Source organism: Thermothelomyces thermophilus, chromosome 1, assembly GCF_000226095.1.
Source record: "Thermothelomyces thermophilus ATCC 42464 chromosome 1, complete sequence".
NCBI lineage: Eukaryota > Fungi > Ascomycota > Sordariomycetes > Sordariales > Chaetomiaceae > Thermothelomyces > Thermothelomyces thermophilus.
In genome coordinates, this window is record NC_016472.1 from 5,753,832 (window position 1) to 5,770,272 (window position 16,441).

The window sequence follows — 16,441 nt, forward strand, 5'->3', positions numbered from 1 at the left end:
ACTACTAATATTAAAGATACGTCGGCAGAGGAGTAGTCAAGGCGCTAGGCTTATAACTGCTAAACGTAGTGATAAGCTTCCGGGAGCGTTAAAAATAGTCTATGGTAGGTGGCTATACGAAAGAAAAGAGTACCTTGTTAAACTATCTATAAAGGAGATAAAAGGAGTAGTATTTATAGACAAAGGGACTGGCCAATGCGTTGAACAGCCTTATACAGCTGTGGCAAACGCGTGGCTAATACTCTTGGAAGCTCTACAGCTTCTGATACTAATCAAGAGCCGCCCTGTATCCTGCTGGCCTCTTGCTGCTCTCCGCCGCCTCGCTCAGCACACTGGCCGTGGTCTGGAAGAGAGCGCCGATCGAGCTGTGTGGGACGATGGGTGCGGAAAAGCAACGATCTTCGTATGTCTCTGCTACGGTGGTGATGGTGATGATGATGGTGGAGAAGGAAGACAGTGGCACCCTGCAGGAAGATGTGGGTGCTGCAACCCTGGTGGGGCCGGGAACCCTAGTGGGTCCCGGTCGATCAACACCCCCCCACAGACAGCCACATCGTCGCCATCCTTCTTCCCAAACCGGTAGTCTAGATATAAGTACATGGTTATCTATACAGTTCCATCTGCCCGTAGTACGGTTCAAACTGTAGATACATACGGCAGCACCTCGAGTGCTACCGAGGCCGTCGCTTGTCTAAACCTAGGCTGCAAGTTAATAAGCTAGACCTAAGCCATACAAAGCTTGTTTGTAAGGTCGAGCTAAGGGTCACGATCACAATATAAATAGCACCAACTTCGCCGATCCATCTAAGGATGATCGTTAAGGAGGGAGCAACCACCTACGACTAGCCGTAAGATCATTCGATGTGGAGCTGCGTAGCCGGAAACGTGCCGGTCCTTTCCAGAAAGACCATGTCCGGGCTCCGGCCCTCTTTGCCGTACGGCGGCGGGGGGTCCTGGAACTGGTGCGTCTGGAGGTATTGATGCTGTAGAACTGACTGTATCTGCGAAAGAGTTAGCAGGGTTGCTTAGCCTAGTCTTCTGCGGCGGTCAGGGCGGATAGCCGGACCAAGGAGTGGCTGCGTAGGTCACTCAGCCCCGGTGTCCAAGAGCCAGCTTAGTGAAGTAATCGAGATATCTTCGAGCGAGTTCCTTCTCAGGGGCAGTAAACAAATGTCACCAGGTTGGCCCGGAAACCAAAAGGAGCACGAATCTGGCGGCGGCAAGAACCTTATTGTATGATGATCGCATCTACCTTTCTAGATGGGCTTCCGCAGGCAACAAGCTGGGTGTTTTACTCGAGCGACCAGATGCAAGAATTCTGATATTATTAGAGCTGGCCAAGCGCTTCTCCGCGGATATCCACTTGATATCTTCAAGTTGATGGTAACTATGATCGTGACAATAGGGGGCTGCATCACCCCGGTGATGACTGATCTGCTTCTGTGCGAGATGATGCGCGTGAAGGCACGGAGCGTGGTTGGTGATCGCGACGCGCCTTGGCGCCAACGCGGGCGCAGGGGCTCTGTCTGATTATATCCGGCCAATTAGCGAAGCAGCTGAGACTGATTTAAATCAAATCTGTCTCGGCACATCCTCGGGAATAGCGCCCTAGCACCCTTATATCCCCAGGCAGGGACCTGTCGGTGTCCCGGGACCTATGGCCGATTGGAGGTGTGGCGTATCGCTTTCGCTTCCAAACTGTCGGGACGACGCTAGCAGGTTACGGTGCGCCGTGTATCCAGTTTTGACAAGAGTCTGCTATCTCTTTTCCGTGCTTGTTTTCATAGAGAATGCTCTTTACGTCCAAAATTGTCTGGCAGTTCTAGTACGATTTGGTCCGCGGGTTAGTATCTATTTCTCCATAATCTTTACGAGGAAGGAAGTGCCGACATAGAGCAGGACTTACTTGTAGCTTCGGGCAGCGCAACTTAAATTCTAAACTCTAGGCCGTATGATGAATCCTTTTTAGAACCTGTGGTAGATGGATGGATACGGAAATTAACGCTCTTCGTATATATGCTATAGAGTTCGGTGATAGAGGATGGAGGAGGAAGAAGGAAGAGGCTGACCAGGGCGCGAGCGGAGGATGCCGCAGGTTGTGCCATGGAAAAAGTGGGGTTCCAGGTTGTGATCCGCGTGGAGAGGCTGCTCTTAGCCAAACAGTGGCTGATGAGAGATCTGGACTTGGGTTGAAGAATCGGGATTACCTCTCAACTTGGAATTCCAATACCCGTTCGCTACCGTTTTAATCCTCAGAGAGCGTCTTCAACACGTGACCTAAGCTCTGCTGAGTCAGTAATCTTGACCAAAAAGGAAGTGAAGTACGGATGCCAGGTCCAGATTCGCGTTTTTACACTCCCCACAACGACAGCTTCTGGTCTTTCGTTGTTGTTCAAAGGGTGCGTTTTCTTGTCCTTATAGCTACCAGTTCTGGACCCTCCTGAGCAGACACAGAACTTTTATGGGCGAAAAGTTCATCTCAAGTTTGGCCGGCGACCCCCCCGAATCCACGGAAGCGCCCAAATGGATAATGTGCCCCGCAGCTTTTGGGGGTGCCATCGAACTTGAAACGCTTCCCTCAATGCGCTTCCCTGCGTGCACACCTCGATAGCAAACATGATTTGCGGGCCTGGCGTAAAATTTCGAGTTTAGCGCACATCCGCAACCCCACGTCCGTTTCAGAAATTCAACAATAATTAACCATCAGACGAACCTCCCCGGACCGGCCCACTGAACGCTTGGACAATGAGTGAATCGGCAACCCGTTTCGCTTTTCCAGCGTTCCAACGGGCGATCACTAGTGGCAATAAACTAGAATTAAAGTCCACAGGCGCCCTCGGTCCGTAACCGTCCCTCTTGCCCACCTTTTTTTGGCCTTTGTTTCTCATTTTTTTCGGTTCCTTTTTGGTGAACAATACCCCCTTTTCTTCTTCAACTTGGGGACTCGACGTCACCAACACCGGATCGGGCAGGCCCTGATTTTCTTCTCATTTGATCCGGCAACATGAGGTACACTATCCACTTCGTCTTCTTTTTCCTGTTGGGGCTGGCCACCGGTTTGGCCCTCCCGAGGCGCCAGTCCGAGGAGCCATTTGCCGTTCTAACCCACGCCAGAAACACTGTATGTCGCTACCTTACCAGTGTTTTTTCTCAATGATGATCCAAGTGACAATCGCGTGTCTCCATGTGATTAACAAGCCCAGGCCTGCCACACCATCCTGTCATCCTGCCGAGTAGAATCCGACTGCTGCGCGGGCCTGAAATGCGGACTCTTTGACGACGAGGCGCTGTGCGTTCCTATCGGTTAAAGCTAAAGAGAATCACGGTGGAAACTGGAGTGCAGGTGGAGAGCAGGGGACTCGATTCGGTTGTGTTGAGGACTGGCTCCTTCTGGGTACCTATTGATTGTTTATACCTATGTAACGCATCTTCTGAAGCCTTGAGGGCTGAGCCGGCCAACTACCCTTCATGATGTCAAGATCAAGGACAACATTACAACGGCACCTGCTTGAAGATACGAAGCACTAACCCTAACTGAATGGGATCGCAAATCCACCACATTTTGGCGTTTGAAAGACCGTAATGATCCTGACCACGAGAAAAAAAATAATAGGAAAGAAAAAGAGACATCCTTTTCAGACCATAATGCCTATCTTTTCATACCGTACCATGTGGCCATACCTATAGATATCCCTAACCCTCGCACCCTCCCGGCGCGCTCACTTCGGCTCCTGCAGAGACGCCAGTTCAATTGAACTCATTGATCAAATCTATCTGCAGCCGCTAAATCGCTCAAAAACGAAATATAATTCGAATCTGGCGAAGCGTGTTTTTTTCTAAGCAACTAGCCTGACTAAGCTGTATTACCTCCCCGGCTTGCCCGGGAGTCTCTGGCCCTGCCACTGCCTCTACGAGGTGTCTCTGCCGTTGGTTGGCTGCTATTAGGCACGACCACTTCGATAGAATCCAGGGCACCCATGCCAACGCCCTCCCACTGAGACGCATTGCGGCGTGTACTTTAGACGGCTGTAAACCTGTCGACTTGCAAGGGCTAGGAGGCTGGAACGATGTAAGCTGACGGCTCGACGGGAATGAGAGTTATTAGGGATATAATAAGTGGTTGAAATCGGTTATATGGTCTGAAAAACAATAGGCCAGATCGTAGCGTGTGATGCCTGGCTATGTCTATCGCCGAGCGAGGGTTTAGCCCAGCTTTAAAAAGATAAATAGTTCAATGCATTGCGGGGACACAGCGGAAATAACAGCTTACTGAAATCAATTCGCTCCATCACGTTCAAGGTTGTGTACAGTATCTTGTCGGAGTTCAGACACGGCGACATCCCTGATGACTTCCTTGACCTCCTTCTTTTACGGAGAGGGTTGGTTTGATTTCTGGGGTTGCTCTAACGTCTCTCCCTTCGACAACCTATTTGGAACATCAACAGGACCGAATAGCCAGGAAGTAGTATAACGTGTACAGGGCCGGGCTGACAGGGAGTCAAATGTGAGCACACCGTGTCAGCACCCAGGGTCATATTACGCGTATTTAGACTACGCACCTCCCACATACCTCCGGCATCTGGAAGTAATTAACCGCTACTACAACTTTTGAGGCTCATACTAAGAGTTCAGAAAGTGCCGATCACAGCGGTTTCTGGTCATCAGCATTGCAGCACCATCTGACCGTGCAGTAATTAGCAAACTATAATTACGGTTTACGAACCCATTAGTAACCGTGTTTTACGTAGAAAGAAAGAACCCCCCCTCTTCCCCACCCAAAAAAGTAAGATGAAATTTAGACAATGAAAGGGAGAAGGGAAAGGCGCCGAAAACCCATCGAATGTTCGTTATCGCGGTCTATACCCTTGTCTGGTCTCGAGAGCCGGGCTCCAAATTGCGTCATACTGATGGAACCAAGCGAAGTGCATGTTGTGAACACATGAAAAGTCTTCCTCTCCCGTGGTAGCCCCGTGTTCTGGAGATGTACGCGAACCCTGACATCATCCCCTGAAATATGACATTACCTTGGGCAGCCAACAACTACCTCGGGTATACGATAAACTCATCGCCACCGTCCACGGTCACTGGACAAAGAACGAGGTGAAGGAAGACATGAGTAAGGCACCCTATCTGAGGTGAGATATTTGGTGAGCGAAATAAGCGCTAATTATCATAGTACTCAATTGTGCTCAGACTTGGCTCCTTTCTCGCCAATCAATCGGTCCAACGTTCCTTACTACAATCACTTTGACTAGCGCTTCCTACACATTTCCATCTTAAGTGATAATACAGCAAGAGGATGATGAGAACTTTCAAGGCGGAGTCTACCTACTTTCAAGATTCAGCAAACAAATAGATATTAACTTCATGGGACGATGAATGGCGCAATCAAACGAGTTAGCGAGCACTGCGTTTCTGAGACTGTCTTGACAAATCATGAATTCTCCGAGAACTGGAATTGGAATTCCGAGACGGGGCCTTGATTAATCATCAATTAGGCGGGAGCCTGATGGCGCTCGGGACCTCGGAGCAGAGGGTTAGCTGAGTGACGTACCGGTTGTTGAGCCCCCTAACCCCCCCCAACGGTCACGTCATGTTCCCGCCCTGGGTGTACATCCTATCCGTGTGACAATGGTGGTGGCGGATCGGGCAATGCCACCAGGAGGATGCGGGGGAATGGCCTCGGGAACATCCTCATCCAACCGCTTCACCCGCATCCCCTGAATCGTCAAAAGCGGACCCGCCAAACAAAGCCCCGGCCTCGCAAAAGGACCAGTACCATGATTCAAGGTTGCGGCGGTTGCGGTGGTTGCACCGCCCGGGAGCAAGCAATTACCTAATGCGCAGCATGGCCACTTAGTCAACGTGGAGAGGCAAGCCCGGGTTGAAACCGGTAATAACGGAGGTCCGGGAGCCACTATCCCGCAAGACTCTCGCTCGCCCGGGTACCGGCCACTCTGAAGCTACGGTGGGACTATTACTTCTGTGTCGCGGCATCAGCAGTGGCATCCAACAGGTGTAAGATGTGACCTAAACCGGCAGCGACTGAGGGTGGTCGGCTGATCACCGAATGGGCGTCGGTATCTCGGTAAGAAGGTGTATTACCTGTATAAGTAATTAAACCGCCCGTTGCTAATAAGCGGAAGAAAGAAGATCGTTTCGGGCACGACCAATCGTCCCGTTCCTTCATCCCGTGACTAGCCCGTCCTCGAAAAACACCATGTGCGGAATCAGCGCGAGCATTGCCCTTGACCGGCGGCAACGCCAGCCATGTTCACCCGAGACACGCGCGGAGCTCGAGGACAGACTCAGCAAGAGCCTCGACTTGATCGCCCACCGCGGGCCCGACGCAAAAGGCATCTGGATCAACGATGATGCCTCTGTCGGTACGTTCCTCCCTCTCCGCCTGCGTTTACCACTCACCCCCACAAAAAAAAAAAAAAATAGGAATGAAAAGAATAAAATTTGCTAACAGGAATATGTGTAACTCCAGGCCTCGCTCACAACCGACTCTCCATCAACGATCTTTCTCCTTCGGCAAACCAACCTCGTACGTGGTTACCCCCCCCCCCTTCTCTTAAACTCAGAACGAAACCAAAGTAGACCCGTGAGCCAGCCCTGACGTGAAACCAAAACCCGCTCAAAACAAAACGATAAACAGACCACTCGCCCTGCAACCGGGTCCACGCGGCCGTCAACGGCGAGATCTACGACCCGGACGACGCCCTGCGCCGCTGGCTCGAGGCCGAGCACGGGTACGCGTTCCGCTCGCGCGCCGACACGGAGCTGGTCGTGGCGCTGTACCTGGCCTGCGGCGGCCGCGCGCCCGAGTTCCTGTCGCGCCTGCGCGGCGAGTTCGCCCTCGTCCTGTACGACGAGCGGGACCGGCGCGTCGTCCTGGCCCGCGACCGCTTCGGCATCAAGCCGCTCTTCTGGACCGCCCGCGACGGCCGCCTGCTCGTCGCCTCCGAGGCCAAGGCCTTCCTGCCCATGGGCTGGGAGCCCGAGTGGGACGTCGGCGCCATCGTCGAGGGCGTCTGGCAGACCGGCGAGCGGACCCTGTTCCAGGGCGTCCAGAAGGTGGCGCCGGCCGGTTGGGTGGAGCTGGGCGTCGACGGGGAGCTGACCAAGGGGACGTACTGGGATCTAGAGTATGCTGACAAGGTACGTTTTGTTGTTGTTGTTGTTGTTGTTGTTGTCCTCTGGGAGGGTGAACAAAGGTAGAATAATAAAAATAAAAAAAAAATAACAGGAGTGGCTGACAGTGAGGGGGGATCGGGGGTGCGGTGGAATTCTCAATAGCGGGTGCCCGAGACGAGATCGCTGGAGGAAATGATCCTCGGCGTGAGAGAGCGGCTGACCGAGGCGATTCGGATGCGGCTGAGGGCAGACGTGCCGGTCGGCATCTACTTGTCCGGCGGGATCGACTCGTCGCTCGTGGCCGGCATCGTGACCCACCTCGTGAGAGAGGAGGGCGTCAAGATGGGCAACCGCAACGCCACGGATCGGATCTGCTGCTTCAGCATCGAGTTTCCGACAGATTCCAACTTTGACGAGTCAGGTATGTGCCGTACCGTACTTGCATAGCTTATTACGTTCCGGCGTTGACCGTCGACACCGATGGTCCACTGTGCAAAAACACGCGCGCGATGCAGCGGAGGGGTGAGCGAGCGAGTTAGGGAGTGCTGACAACAACTCTTGATGCAGCAATCGCCGAGAGGACCGCCAACTGGCTGGGGGTGCAGATCCTCAAGAAGCGCATGGACGAGGCCACGCTGGCCGAGAACTTTGCCGACTCGGCGTACCACTGCGAGCACCACAACATGGACCTCAACAGCGTCGGCAAGTTTGGCCTATCTACCCTCCCGCGCGAGCACGGCTTCAAGGTCGTGCTGACCGGCGAGGGCTCCGACGAGCACTTCTCCGGCTACCCCTTCTTCCTGCAAGACATGCTGCGCGAGCCCGATCTCGCCACCCCCGACTCGGCCCTGTCCAAGGACGACGAACTGCGCGAGCGGTACAGGGAGATGGCCCAGAAGGGTCTCGGGGAGGTCATGTTAGCTCGTGCCGGCGCGTTCCGGCACCGGCCGCTCGGCGACGAAGCGTTTCGCGACCTGAACGGCGCCAGGCTGCTGGACGCGCTGCAGTTGTGGCAGCCGATGCTCGGCGTCTTCGCGCCGTGGGTGCAGGAGCGGTGGCCCGGCACCAGCGTCCAGCTGGCCCTGGCAAACCAGATGCCGCCCGCGGCCAAGGAGAAGATGGCGACCAAGTGGCACCCCTTGCACACGTCGCACTACCTCTGGATCAGGACGATGCTGGCCAACAACCTGCTCACCTGCCTGGGCGACCGCACCGAGATGGCGCACAGCATCGAGGCGCGCCCGCCCTTCCTGGACCACGTGCTGTCCGAGTACGTGAACGCGCTGCCGCCGAGCGTGAAGTGGGCGTACACCCCGGACGCCGAGGAGCGCAACCGGCTGCCCTGGGCCGGGGGCAACACCAAGGCCGGCAACACCAAGGCCGTCACCACCTTCTTTAGCGAGAAGTGGATCCTCCGCGAGGCCGGGAAGCCGTACATCACCAAGGAGCTGTACGAGCGCAAGAAGCACCCGTACGTGGCGCCGAACCGATGGCCCAAGGACGGACCGCTGCACAAGAAGCTGAGGGAGATCTGCACCGAAGAGGCGGTGGGCAAGCTGGGATTCGTCGATTGGGAAGTTGTAAAGGGAGCGCTGGACAGGGCCTTTGGCGAGGACGGTGACCCCATGGCCTTTAGGATCTTGCTTGTCGTCGGCGGCTGGGTGTCGATAGGCCAGCGCTTTGGCGTCAAACGGGCCGAGCCGAAAGCCGAAACCAACGGAATCTTGAATGGAAAGGTCTGAGAGAGAGAAAAGGAGAGAGAGAGAAAAGGGGAGAGAGAGAGAGAGAAAAGGGGGGAGAGAGAGAGAGAAAAGGGGGGAGAGAGAGAGAGAAAAGGGGGGAGAGAGAGAGAGAAAAGGGGAGAGAGAGAGAGAGAAAAGGGGAGAGAGAGAGGTGGAGAGGAGAGAGACAAGGCCATCGACCAAAAGGGCTATACTCAGAAGATGGGCCAGATAATTAACAGGTGAATTTTTCACTATGTACCTCAGTGAAGGGGAGGAGAGCCCCCACCCATCCTAACCCCCGCCGCAAAACCAGGAATAATAAGATGCCAGGTATAATGCAATAACAACAAACATGACGGTCAAGTCGGGTCTTCTACCAGACCATACCGTGAGACCGCGTGCCGGCGCTAGGATCCCCCTTCTTCTTCCGCTTCCGAACGTAGTTCCCGCGGAACAGGTCTTTCAGGCCCATGATGCCCATGCCGCACAGGGCGGCGATGAGTATGACGGCGATGCTGACCATGACGACGACGGGGAACCAGAGCGAGGCGTCCATGAACCTGGGCCACGCCCCGCCCAGCGGCTGGTTACTCTCGTGCTTGATCTCGATGACGGCGAGGCTGACCTGCATCGAGTTGAGCACGACCGAGCAGACGGCGAAGACGGTGATGATGGGCGCGAGGGTGTGCTCGAGGAAGGAGCCCCACTGCGGGTAGATGTGGAAGTAGGCCAGGTTGAACTTGAACAGCACGGCGGCGCGGTTGATGCGCGTGAGCCGGAGCTCCCCGTAGTGATATCGCCGGTTCACGTGAGCATCGCCGACCTGGGAGAAGGGCTCGATGAAGTCGCACCATTCTTCATAGGTCGGCATGGTGCCGTCGCCCTTGGGTGGGATCAGGCGCAGGTTGCAAGCCAGTTCAAAGTCCAGGTTGTACTGTATGAGCATGTAGTAGCTGCGCATGAAGCCGAGGCAGGCGCCGTAGAGCTTCTTGTCGGCATTCTCCAGATAGTCCCAAAACGCTTGCGAGTAGAAGTAGGCCGGGATCGGTTTGATGAAGATGAGCTCGTAGTACCAGACCAAGTGCAGCCCAGGGCTTTCGGTTACCCTGATCTCGCGAGCATGGGACTTCTGGTGGTGCAGTGGCATGATGTGGGTGTGTGATGGTGTCTGGACAAAGATGTATCGCATGTACGGGAGAAGCTCGTCGAGGCCGTCGGTATTGTGGCATTGTCTGAGGTACTTGAGAAGTTTGTCTTCGTTGGCGTCGGCATTGTGCGCCGGCTGGTTGAGGCGGATGCGCGGCTGGCCGGGCAGGTACTGCTTCCTGCCCTCCTTTGCCCTGAGCATCTTCCGCGTCTCTTTCTCCGCGATCTCGACCGAAACATATTCGAGGTCGTCATTGAACTCTCTTTGCAGGCACTCAAATGGAGTAAGTGTAGGCGTCTGTTTCTTTCCAGGAGAGATCGTCGATGTTTGGGACGGCGGTCCCGCGTTCTGCTTCGTGCTGGCTGTAAGCGCCATGGCTGGCGTCTGGCGCTTCGTACACTAAGAAGGGAGGGGTTGAGGGGTTTCGTGGTCGAAGCGGCACGGCGCGGGGGTGCAACTGGTGTGTATATGCTGGTGCAACGGCGTGAAACCTGTCGTGGCCTTCGCGAGATCCCTCCGTCTTCGCTGTGAGTGAAGACGGAGATCATCAGGACGCCCAACCCGGGCGGCCGAGCCCTTCTTTTGAATCACCTGCATCCTGTTGGCAGCTAGAAGCGGCACGGGAACCGCGAGGCGTGATGAGACCCCTGTCTCGAGCTGCCTTGGCGTGAATCCCCATGTCAGCGGGCCACTCCCGGAGCGCAATCCTCCCCCGGGCGAATCGCCGTAGCCCCACACATCCGATACGCTAATAATAAGCGGTTGGATATGCGGACGCATTTCAAGCCACCTTCGGCTATGATTCCAATACGGTTGGTTGTACGGAGTAGGCCGGATCGCCTCACAGCACCCGGTCAAGCAAGTCGAGAATGAAGGCAACTTGCATGGGCTCCCGCTTTTTGATGAGAATCGAGGTTTGCCTAAGAGGCCGCCTGTGTAAGGTACGTAAGGTATCTGCACACAGCCTCGGCGCTTCATGCACTGGAGGAGTAACACTTCGGAGTCTTTACAGGCCCCCCCACCCGCCACAGCGCCTCTCACGCGCCGGCTGCCCTGTAACATGCGAACAACATGGATTAACCGCCGTACTTGAAAAGGAAAAAAAAAGGGTATCCGCGAATGGTAAGCAAACCTTCCCCTCGTGTGAGTTTTGTGAAGTACAGCATAACATATCTGGAATATGCATACGCAGGAACCCAACCGAGCCGGGGAGCTTCAGCCATCTCCGGTGAGGTCGATCACCAATGCAGCCTGCTGCTTCCCAGCCATGCCTGATGTCGCTTGCGTTACGGTCTCTATCTTGCCTTGGCTATGAGCTTGGGCCGATGGCAACGAGTTGAGGCGGCTAGAAGAAGCGGGGGCCCCGAACACACGCGATAATGAAGGAGAAGAGGCGGGCGGCAGCCGCGAGATCGAAGCCGGTGTGGGTGGCTGCGTTGCTCCGGATCCAACGTTGGCCCCAGAATGTCCGACCACCGGATTCGATGAAAACCAAGAGGCTGCAGGTTGCGACGGGGATTTGGCGGCGTGTGGCGACGAGCCGACGTTTGAGCCCGATGGGGAACGCAACGTCTGGGCCTTCAAGATATAGGGTTCTTTTTCCTTCTCACTCATCAACAGCCACCGTCTCTCAGCGGTCCGAAATCTTGTCCTGGACGTTATACCGCCCCCCCGTCTGCGAAGGCTAGCGCCCAACTCTTCGCAGAAGAGGTTGAAAGGGCTCGTCAAATTAAGGTCGAGCGCCGGACCCGGATTGCGACTAATGCCGCAGCTATTGTGTAAGTTGCGCATAATGCTTGTCGCATCCCTTGGTGCAGTCGCTGGGTTGGGTCGATTCAGCGAAGCATACGAGATGAGGGGGCTTTGGCCAGAAGGAGGGGGCTCAGATGGGTTCGACTGAGGACAGCTCTCGGCAGCTTGAGGCTGATATGTAAAGTTAGACGGAGCTCCCCTGGTGGTCGGACCGGGAGTCGATGACGTCGTGAGCTGGTCTGTCCCCTCACACAAATCGTCGAGACTCTCGATAGGAACTGGCGAAGCTTGTTGGGGCATTTGATGAGACTGATCAAAGTTCCGAATTCGGGGATAATCGTCGCCCAGAATTTCGCGCAGAGCTGGACCGTCCAACTTCCCGATATTTAGAGTCGCCTTCTCCATGTTTTCTGTCCAGCACTTCCGGATGTTGGGGTCAACCTCGTACAGTTTCCTGACGACAAGCATGCCGTCTTCGACCCGAAACTGACACCGATACTGATGCCATGCGGAGTGAATCAGGGTCGCGTTGATGTGGCCCACAGCCTCATAGGAGAGCCAGCTGAAGCTGGCAACAGAGACGCTGCTCGAGAGGAAGCGGGTGAATAGGTTGCAGATGGTGCATCGGCAATGGGTTCGCCTAAGCTTTGGAGTCCACTCAAACGGAAAGGGGCCGACACAACGTGCCAGATACGTTTCGAGGATCGCGGCGAAGAGGTGGCGGTACCGGGGTGCCGACAGCGGAGCCTTGCGTTCCTCGAGGATCCTGAGGAGGTGACCCAGGAACGGCAGCCAGAGAGAGGGAAATTCTTGGCGCGGAATGAGTGCGACATCTGCAACGATCTTGCAAGCCAGGGATGCCACCACACTCTCCGCGCCGTTGGCCAGGAGCTGAGAGACAGTAACGGCAAGCTGAAGGGCATCAATGGCGCCCGCCGCTCCAGGCTGACGAGTTAACCGACCAGGGCACGCACACGTGCCATCTTTGAATACATGCTGTCCCCTTTGAAAGAGTTTCGACACATCGAGAGAGTCGATGCAGAGCTGTGCCAGGCGTTCAAAAAGACCTTTCGGGATCGAGGAGATTTCGTGTTCCGGCCGGGGTCCGGAGCGGAGGCCGTCCAGGACGCCAAGCACAAATGATGTCCACGCCGAGTTTTTCTCGACGATTAGGGCAAGCCTCACTCGGAATTAATACTGGGCACTCGGGAGAACAACATAAAGGGATGGCAGTGCTAGAGATACTCACTTGGATTCCAGAAACTTGCTATCATGCTGCGTTACGTACATTAGATCCATCAGAAGGAGGCCAAGAGCGGAACAGGGCGGGCATGAACTCAGATCTTCCGGAAGGTCGACTATCAATTGTCGCGCGAGCTGTTTGCAATTAGGTTGCGGAATCTCTGTCGACACGAGTTGCCAGGCGATGTGAAGTCTGTCAAACAAGGTTGTCGAAGCTGTGGCAGCGATCAACAAGCTATGGGCCCATTAATTAGTCAAGTCCTCCTTGCGTCCATAGGCACAACACAGACCTTGGTTCTAGTTTAGGGAAGGGCAGCGATCCTGAGACCAATTGGTCGGCTATCCACGTGAAGAAACCCACGGGGGTACGGTTCCCGAGCCGGGAAGCAGCCTGTTCAAGGAAGCTCCAGTCTTCCGCCTGGACTAGTGCTGTGAGGAGGTTCTGGATGGTAAACCCGGGAAGTACCGCGAGTCCCTTTGACCCATCCAGCTGCCAAATCCGAATGCAGAGATCCCTGAATATAGGAAGGAGTTGAATGCGGCTTTTTGGGTCCACCATTCGGGAAATGAAGTATTTGACCACGCCCTCCAGGCTTTGGTCTCGGGCGGAGCAGCTGGCGGGGTTCGCGAGGTTATCGATGTATTGCATCACAAAGTCCACCAGGCCGTCTCGAGGAATGATCAAGATTGCCTAAACAGTGCTAAATGAGTATCCGACATACGCCGAGCATCTGACACCTTACAAGAGCTCACCGTCTCACAACCAGAGGCGGGGGTCTTCAGCAAAGAGGGCCCCGCCTGCAGCACGTTGTTGTCGTCCACAGGGATGTACGAGATTAGCTCATGCCCATTTTGAATGTCAACAACGCTGCGGGCTAGGTAGTCCAAGGTCGGACTGCTGTCGTCCCTGTCCAGCAGGGCAAGGAAAAGTTCGAACTCCAGGTCGCCTGCGACTCGACTCAGGCTTGCGGTCACCGTAGCATCCCGTCTGACAAACACTTCTGGCGGAAAACGTTTATCGCAGTACTTGTGATCCAGCCGGTAATACAGATGGCTTGCGTGCCGTGATGCCTTGTCTTCTCCCGCCCATTGTCGCAGCACGTCGCGCAGTCCTTGCTCGGCGTCTTCACTGGCCGACTCGCATAGACTGTCCAATTCGAAGCAGAGGTCGGCCTTGAGGTCATCAAAAGCATCCAACTGCAACTGCTCAATCAAGCTCAGCGGACGGTGAGACTGAACTTTGGGCGATGCGCCGACATCGTTACCGTCGGGGTCGTCACGGTTGTCGCCCTCAACCGCGACGTTGTTGAGGTTCTCGTGCACATCATCAGCCTCCGGTTCGCTGTCGCTGCTGATTAGGGAAATGACTTCAGGACGAGACCGTTTCTTTGGCTGTGGCAGCTTGCTATGGTCAAGGTTTGCATTCAAGTAGCTTCGCTTCTTCGGTGGCGGCATTGTGCGGCTCGTTGGTGCTGGCCAAGCGCGTCGGGAGGGAGACGCGCCGAACCGCGCTTGCAACGGTGGGTTGTCCCACTGCGATGCGGTCGCGTACGGCAGAAAGATTAACTGCCGCCCCACTAGTTAACGCCCCACGCCACATCCGCTAACCAGAGCAAAGCAACTCGCACTGGCAGCTCCTTCAAGCTCGGAATACCAGCACGAAAAGTAAAAACTCCATCTGATCGAATCCTTTAACCTTCCAAACAATTGAAAGACTCAGGACCGGCGCCTCACGTATCAATGCTATTCGTCTTATCACCTAACTAATTATGGCCTGCAGAGACGTGGTTCGTTTGTGGCTCGGGACAGGGAGCAAGCCTGCCTCCTTCCGCGAGAGTGAGGTGGTCTACCACAGTAGCGAGCGTGGCACAGTGACCGCTTGGCAGGCTGTGGTTTGATCTGAGCCAGGGCATTGACATCGCAGCTGCAAGGACAAAGATGGAGGTGTATGTACATGGAAAAATGCAAACGAGTGCGCTCCAACAAACAGTGATGGGGCTGTCAAGCACGGATTAATCTGTAATTATATGACCTCACAGCTACATACCTATCTGTCCTACCAGCCTCACAATCGAGACTTTCATAGCGCATTTTCCGTGTAGACGATCTGCCTCCGCATCGAGCTTTTCCGGATCGGGCGAAAGCTCGGATCGGGCTTATCGAGTTTGTCTGCCCGATAAGGAGTTTCTGGGACGAAACGGACAGAGTTTCATGTCCTAATTCAAACTGTCCCATCCCAGTCGTGGATGACAAATGTGGGATTTAGACGAAGAAGGGCAATACAAAACATCATAGTCACAAGAGATCCAAAGCGATCTGATTCAGGCCAATGATGTGGTTGGCTAAGTGCCACCGCGAGTGCCTCCGTAAGATGTGGCGGGCAACTGAGTCGTTGCTAGTGAATGCTGCTGTGGCGCCAGCAAACCGGGAAGCGCGAATTGAAATACTGGTGTGGCGTACTTCGGTCCATCATGTCAGGAGGTACACAGTACTGATTGGAAGGAAAACCTTGGCGTAGGAGCCAACGAATAGCTTTTCATGTATCCAAGCAAGTAATTGGTAGGCACGTAATGAGTGTCAGAGGCCTGTACTCGGCACCACCTCCAGCACCGCTTACGGAGCGCTCCGTAGAAGCAGACAACTTCTTGTAATGGTATAAATTTACTAAACAGAGCAATTTGTACATACGTGGACTAGATAACGTTAAAATTTTGGGTGCTGACGAATGTTCGATATTCTTTGACGAGCAGTTACACTATACGGATTAGTGTGCGAATTGCACAGGCAGTGTACCTTCCCAACGGAGTGATCCGTACAGTATGCAGACTGTTTAAAGCAACATCCTTGGAAAGAAGGCCAAGGATATTGCTTGGTTATTCCGGGACTAGTTCAGCCCTTGCCGATGTGCTCGCAATCGGTTTCCGATACGACGATACGATCAATCCGGATTGTCGGACAATTGGGTAGTCCGATCGATGGGGCACGGCGCTAATGAGGCTGATCCGAGCCCGACGGATGCTGATACTATACGGAGTACTCCGTAGATTCAACAACGAAGTCCTTCCGAGTGTTGGTCTTGATGTCTCGGGTCGGAATTCGAGAAGCATAACACCGAGCGTGGAGACTTTGTAATATCAATTCCCAGGGTTACTCTCCTGATGTATGTTTCATTGGCGTGCGCATGCATTGAGAATGGCGGCAAGATACAAAATAACTGTTGAGATGATGGCGGCTGGAACGGCCTAGTGTACGTACAGAATGCAAATGGAATACACACACGCGTCTACGACAACATCTTTTCTGCTGCTGCGAGTAGTGTTCCAGCACTGCGTAAAGCCAGCGGATTCCAGATTGCTGGGTGCGCAGGCGTGGCAGGTTGTGTAACTACCAGCGCGTCCTGAGGCACACTCCAGCACACGCTCCAGGCACGCGACCC

At 54.6% G+C, this 16,441-nt stretch overlaps 7 protein-coding genes across 7 annotated transcripts; 4 read left to right on the top strand and 3 right to left on the bottom strand.

The window, feature by feature from the left end:
- Positions 1–854: 854 nt before the first annotated feature.
- MYCTH_2123395 (uncharacterized protein) lies at positions 855–2,105 on the bottom strand (the record flags this gene model as incomplete). Its single annotated transcript, XM_003659694.1, has 2 exons — positions 855–1,001; positions 2,070–2,105. 2 exons carry the CDS (start codon positions 2,103–2,105, stop codon positions 855–857), a joined length of 183 nt encoding a protein of 60 aa, XP_003659742.1.
- A 759-nt stretch (positions 2,106–2,864) lies between these two features.
- Positions 2,865–3,557, top strand: MYCTH_2297128 (uncharacterized protein). Its single transcript, XM_003659695.1, has 2 exons — positions 2,865–3,121; positions 3,204–3,557. Exons 1-2 carry the CDS (start codon positions 3,005–3,007, stop codon positions 3,306–3,308), a joined length of 222 nt encoding a protein of 73 aa, XP_003659743.1. The 5' UTR covers positions 2,865–3,004; the 3' UTR covers positions 3,309–3,557.
- A 3,431-nt stretch (positions 3,558–6,988) lies between these two features.
- MYCTH_2297131 (uncharacterized protein) lies at positions 6,989–7,235 on the top strand (the record flags this gene model as incomplete). The annotated part of the gene is made up of 1 exon (XM_003659696.1): positions 6,989–7,235. A coding segment is annotated over one exon (236 nt), but the record flags the coding sequence as incomplete, so codon positions are not given.
- A 21-nt stretch (positions 7,236–7,256) lies between these two features.
- Positions 7,257–7,673, top strand: MYCTH_2297132 (uncharacterized protein). The gene has a single exon (XM_003659697.1). The coding sequence runs from the start codon at positions 7,333–7,335 to the stop codon at positions 7,585–7,587; it is 255 nt and encodes an 84-aa protein (XP_003659745.1). The 5' UTR covers positions 7,257–7,332; the 3' UTR covers positions 7,588–7,673.
- MYCTH_2297133 (uncharacterized protein) lies at positions 7,674–9,104 on the top strand. The gene has a single exon (XM_003659698.1). It carries the CDS (start codon positions 7,761–7,763, stop codon positions 8,880–8,882), a length of 1,122 nt encoding a protein of 373 aa, XP_003659746.1. The 5' UTR covers positions 7,674–7,760; the 3' UTR covers positions 8,883–9,104.
- On the bottom strand, positions 9,060–10,472 carry MYCTH_2297134 (uncharacterized protein). Its single transcript, XM_003659699.1, has one exon. It carries the CDS (start codon positions 10,384–10,386, stop codon positions 9,238–9,240), a length of 1,149 nt encoding a protein of 382 aa, XP_003659747.1. The 5' UTR covers positions 10,387–10,472; the 3' UTR covers positions 9,060–9,237.
- Positions 10,473–11,226: 754 nt separating this feature from the next.
- Positions 11,227–14,460, bottom strand: MYCTH_2123398 (uncharacterized protein; the record flags this gene model as incomplete). The annotated part of the gene is made up of 3 exons (XM_003659700.1): positions 11,227–12,675; positions 13,367–13,696; positions 13,759–14,460. The coding sequence occupies 3 exons, from the start codon at positions 14,458–14,460 to the stop codon at positions 11,227–11,229; spliced, it is 2,481 nt and encodes an 826-aa protein (XP_003659748.1).
- Between the last annotated feature and the right edge of the window lie 1,981 nt (positions 14,461–16,441).

What these genes read in the sequence shown, in the direction of transcription:
- MYCTH_2297128 (XM_003659695.1), top strand. Translation starts at nt 3,005, where the DNA reads ATGAGGTACACTATCCACTTCGTCTTCTTTTTCCTGTTGGGGCTGGCC. An exon ending in TAACCCACGCCAGAAACACT is followed by an intron (nt 3,122 to 3,203) that starts GTATGTCGCTAC and finishes TAACAAGCCCAG; the next exon opens with GCCTGCCACACCATCCTGTC.
- MYCTH_2297132 (XM_003659697.1), top strand. Translation starts at nt 7,333, where the DNA reads ATGATCCTCGGCGTGAGAGAGCGGCTGACCGAGGCGATTCGGATGCGG.
- MYCTH_2297133 (XM_003659698.1), top strand. Translation starts at nt 7,761, where the DNA reads ATGGACGAGGCCACGCTGGCCGAGAACTTTGCCGACTCGGCGTACCAC.
- MYCTH_2297134 (XM_003659699.1), bottom strand. Translation starts at nt 10,386, where the DNA reads ATGGCGCTTACAGCCAGCACGAAGCAGAACGCGGGACCGCCGTCCCAA.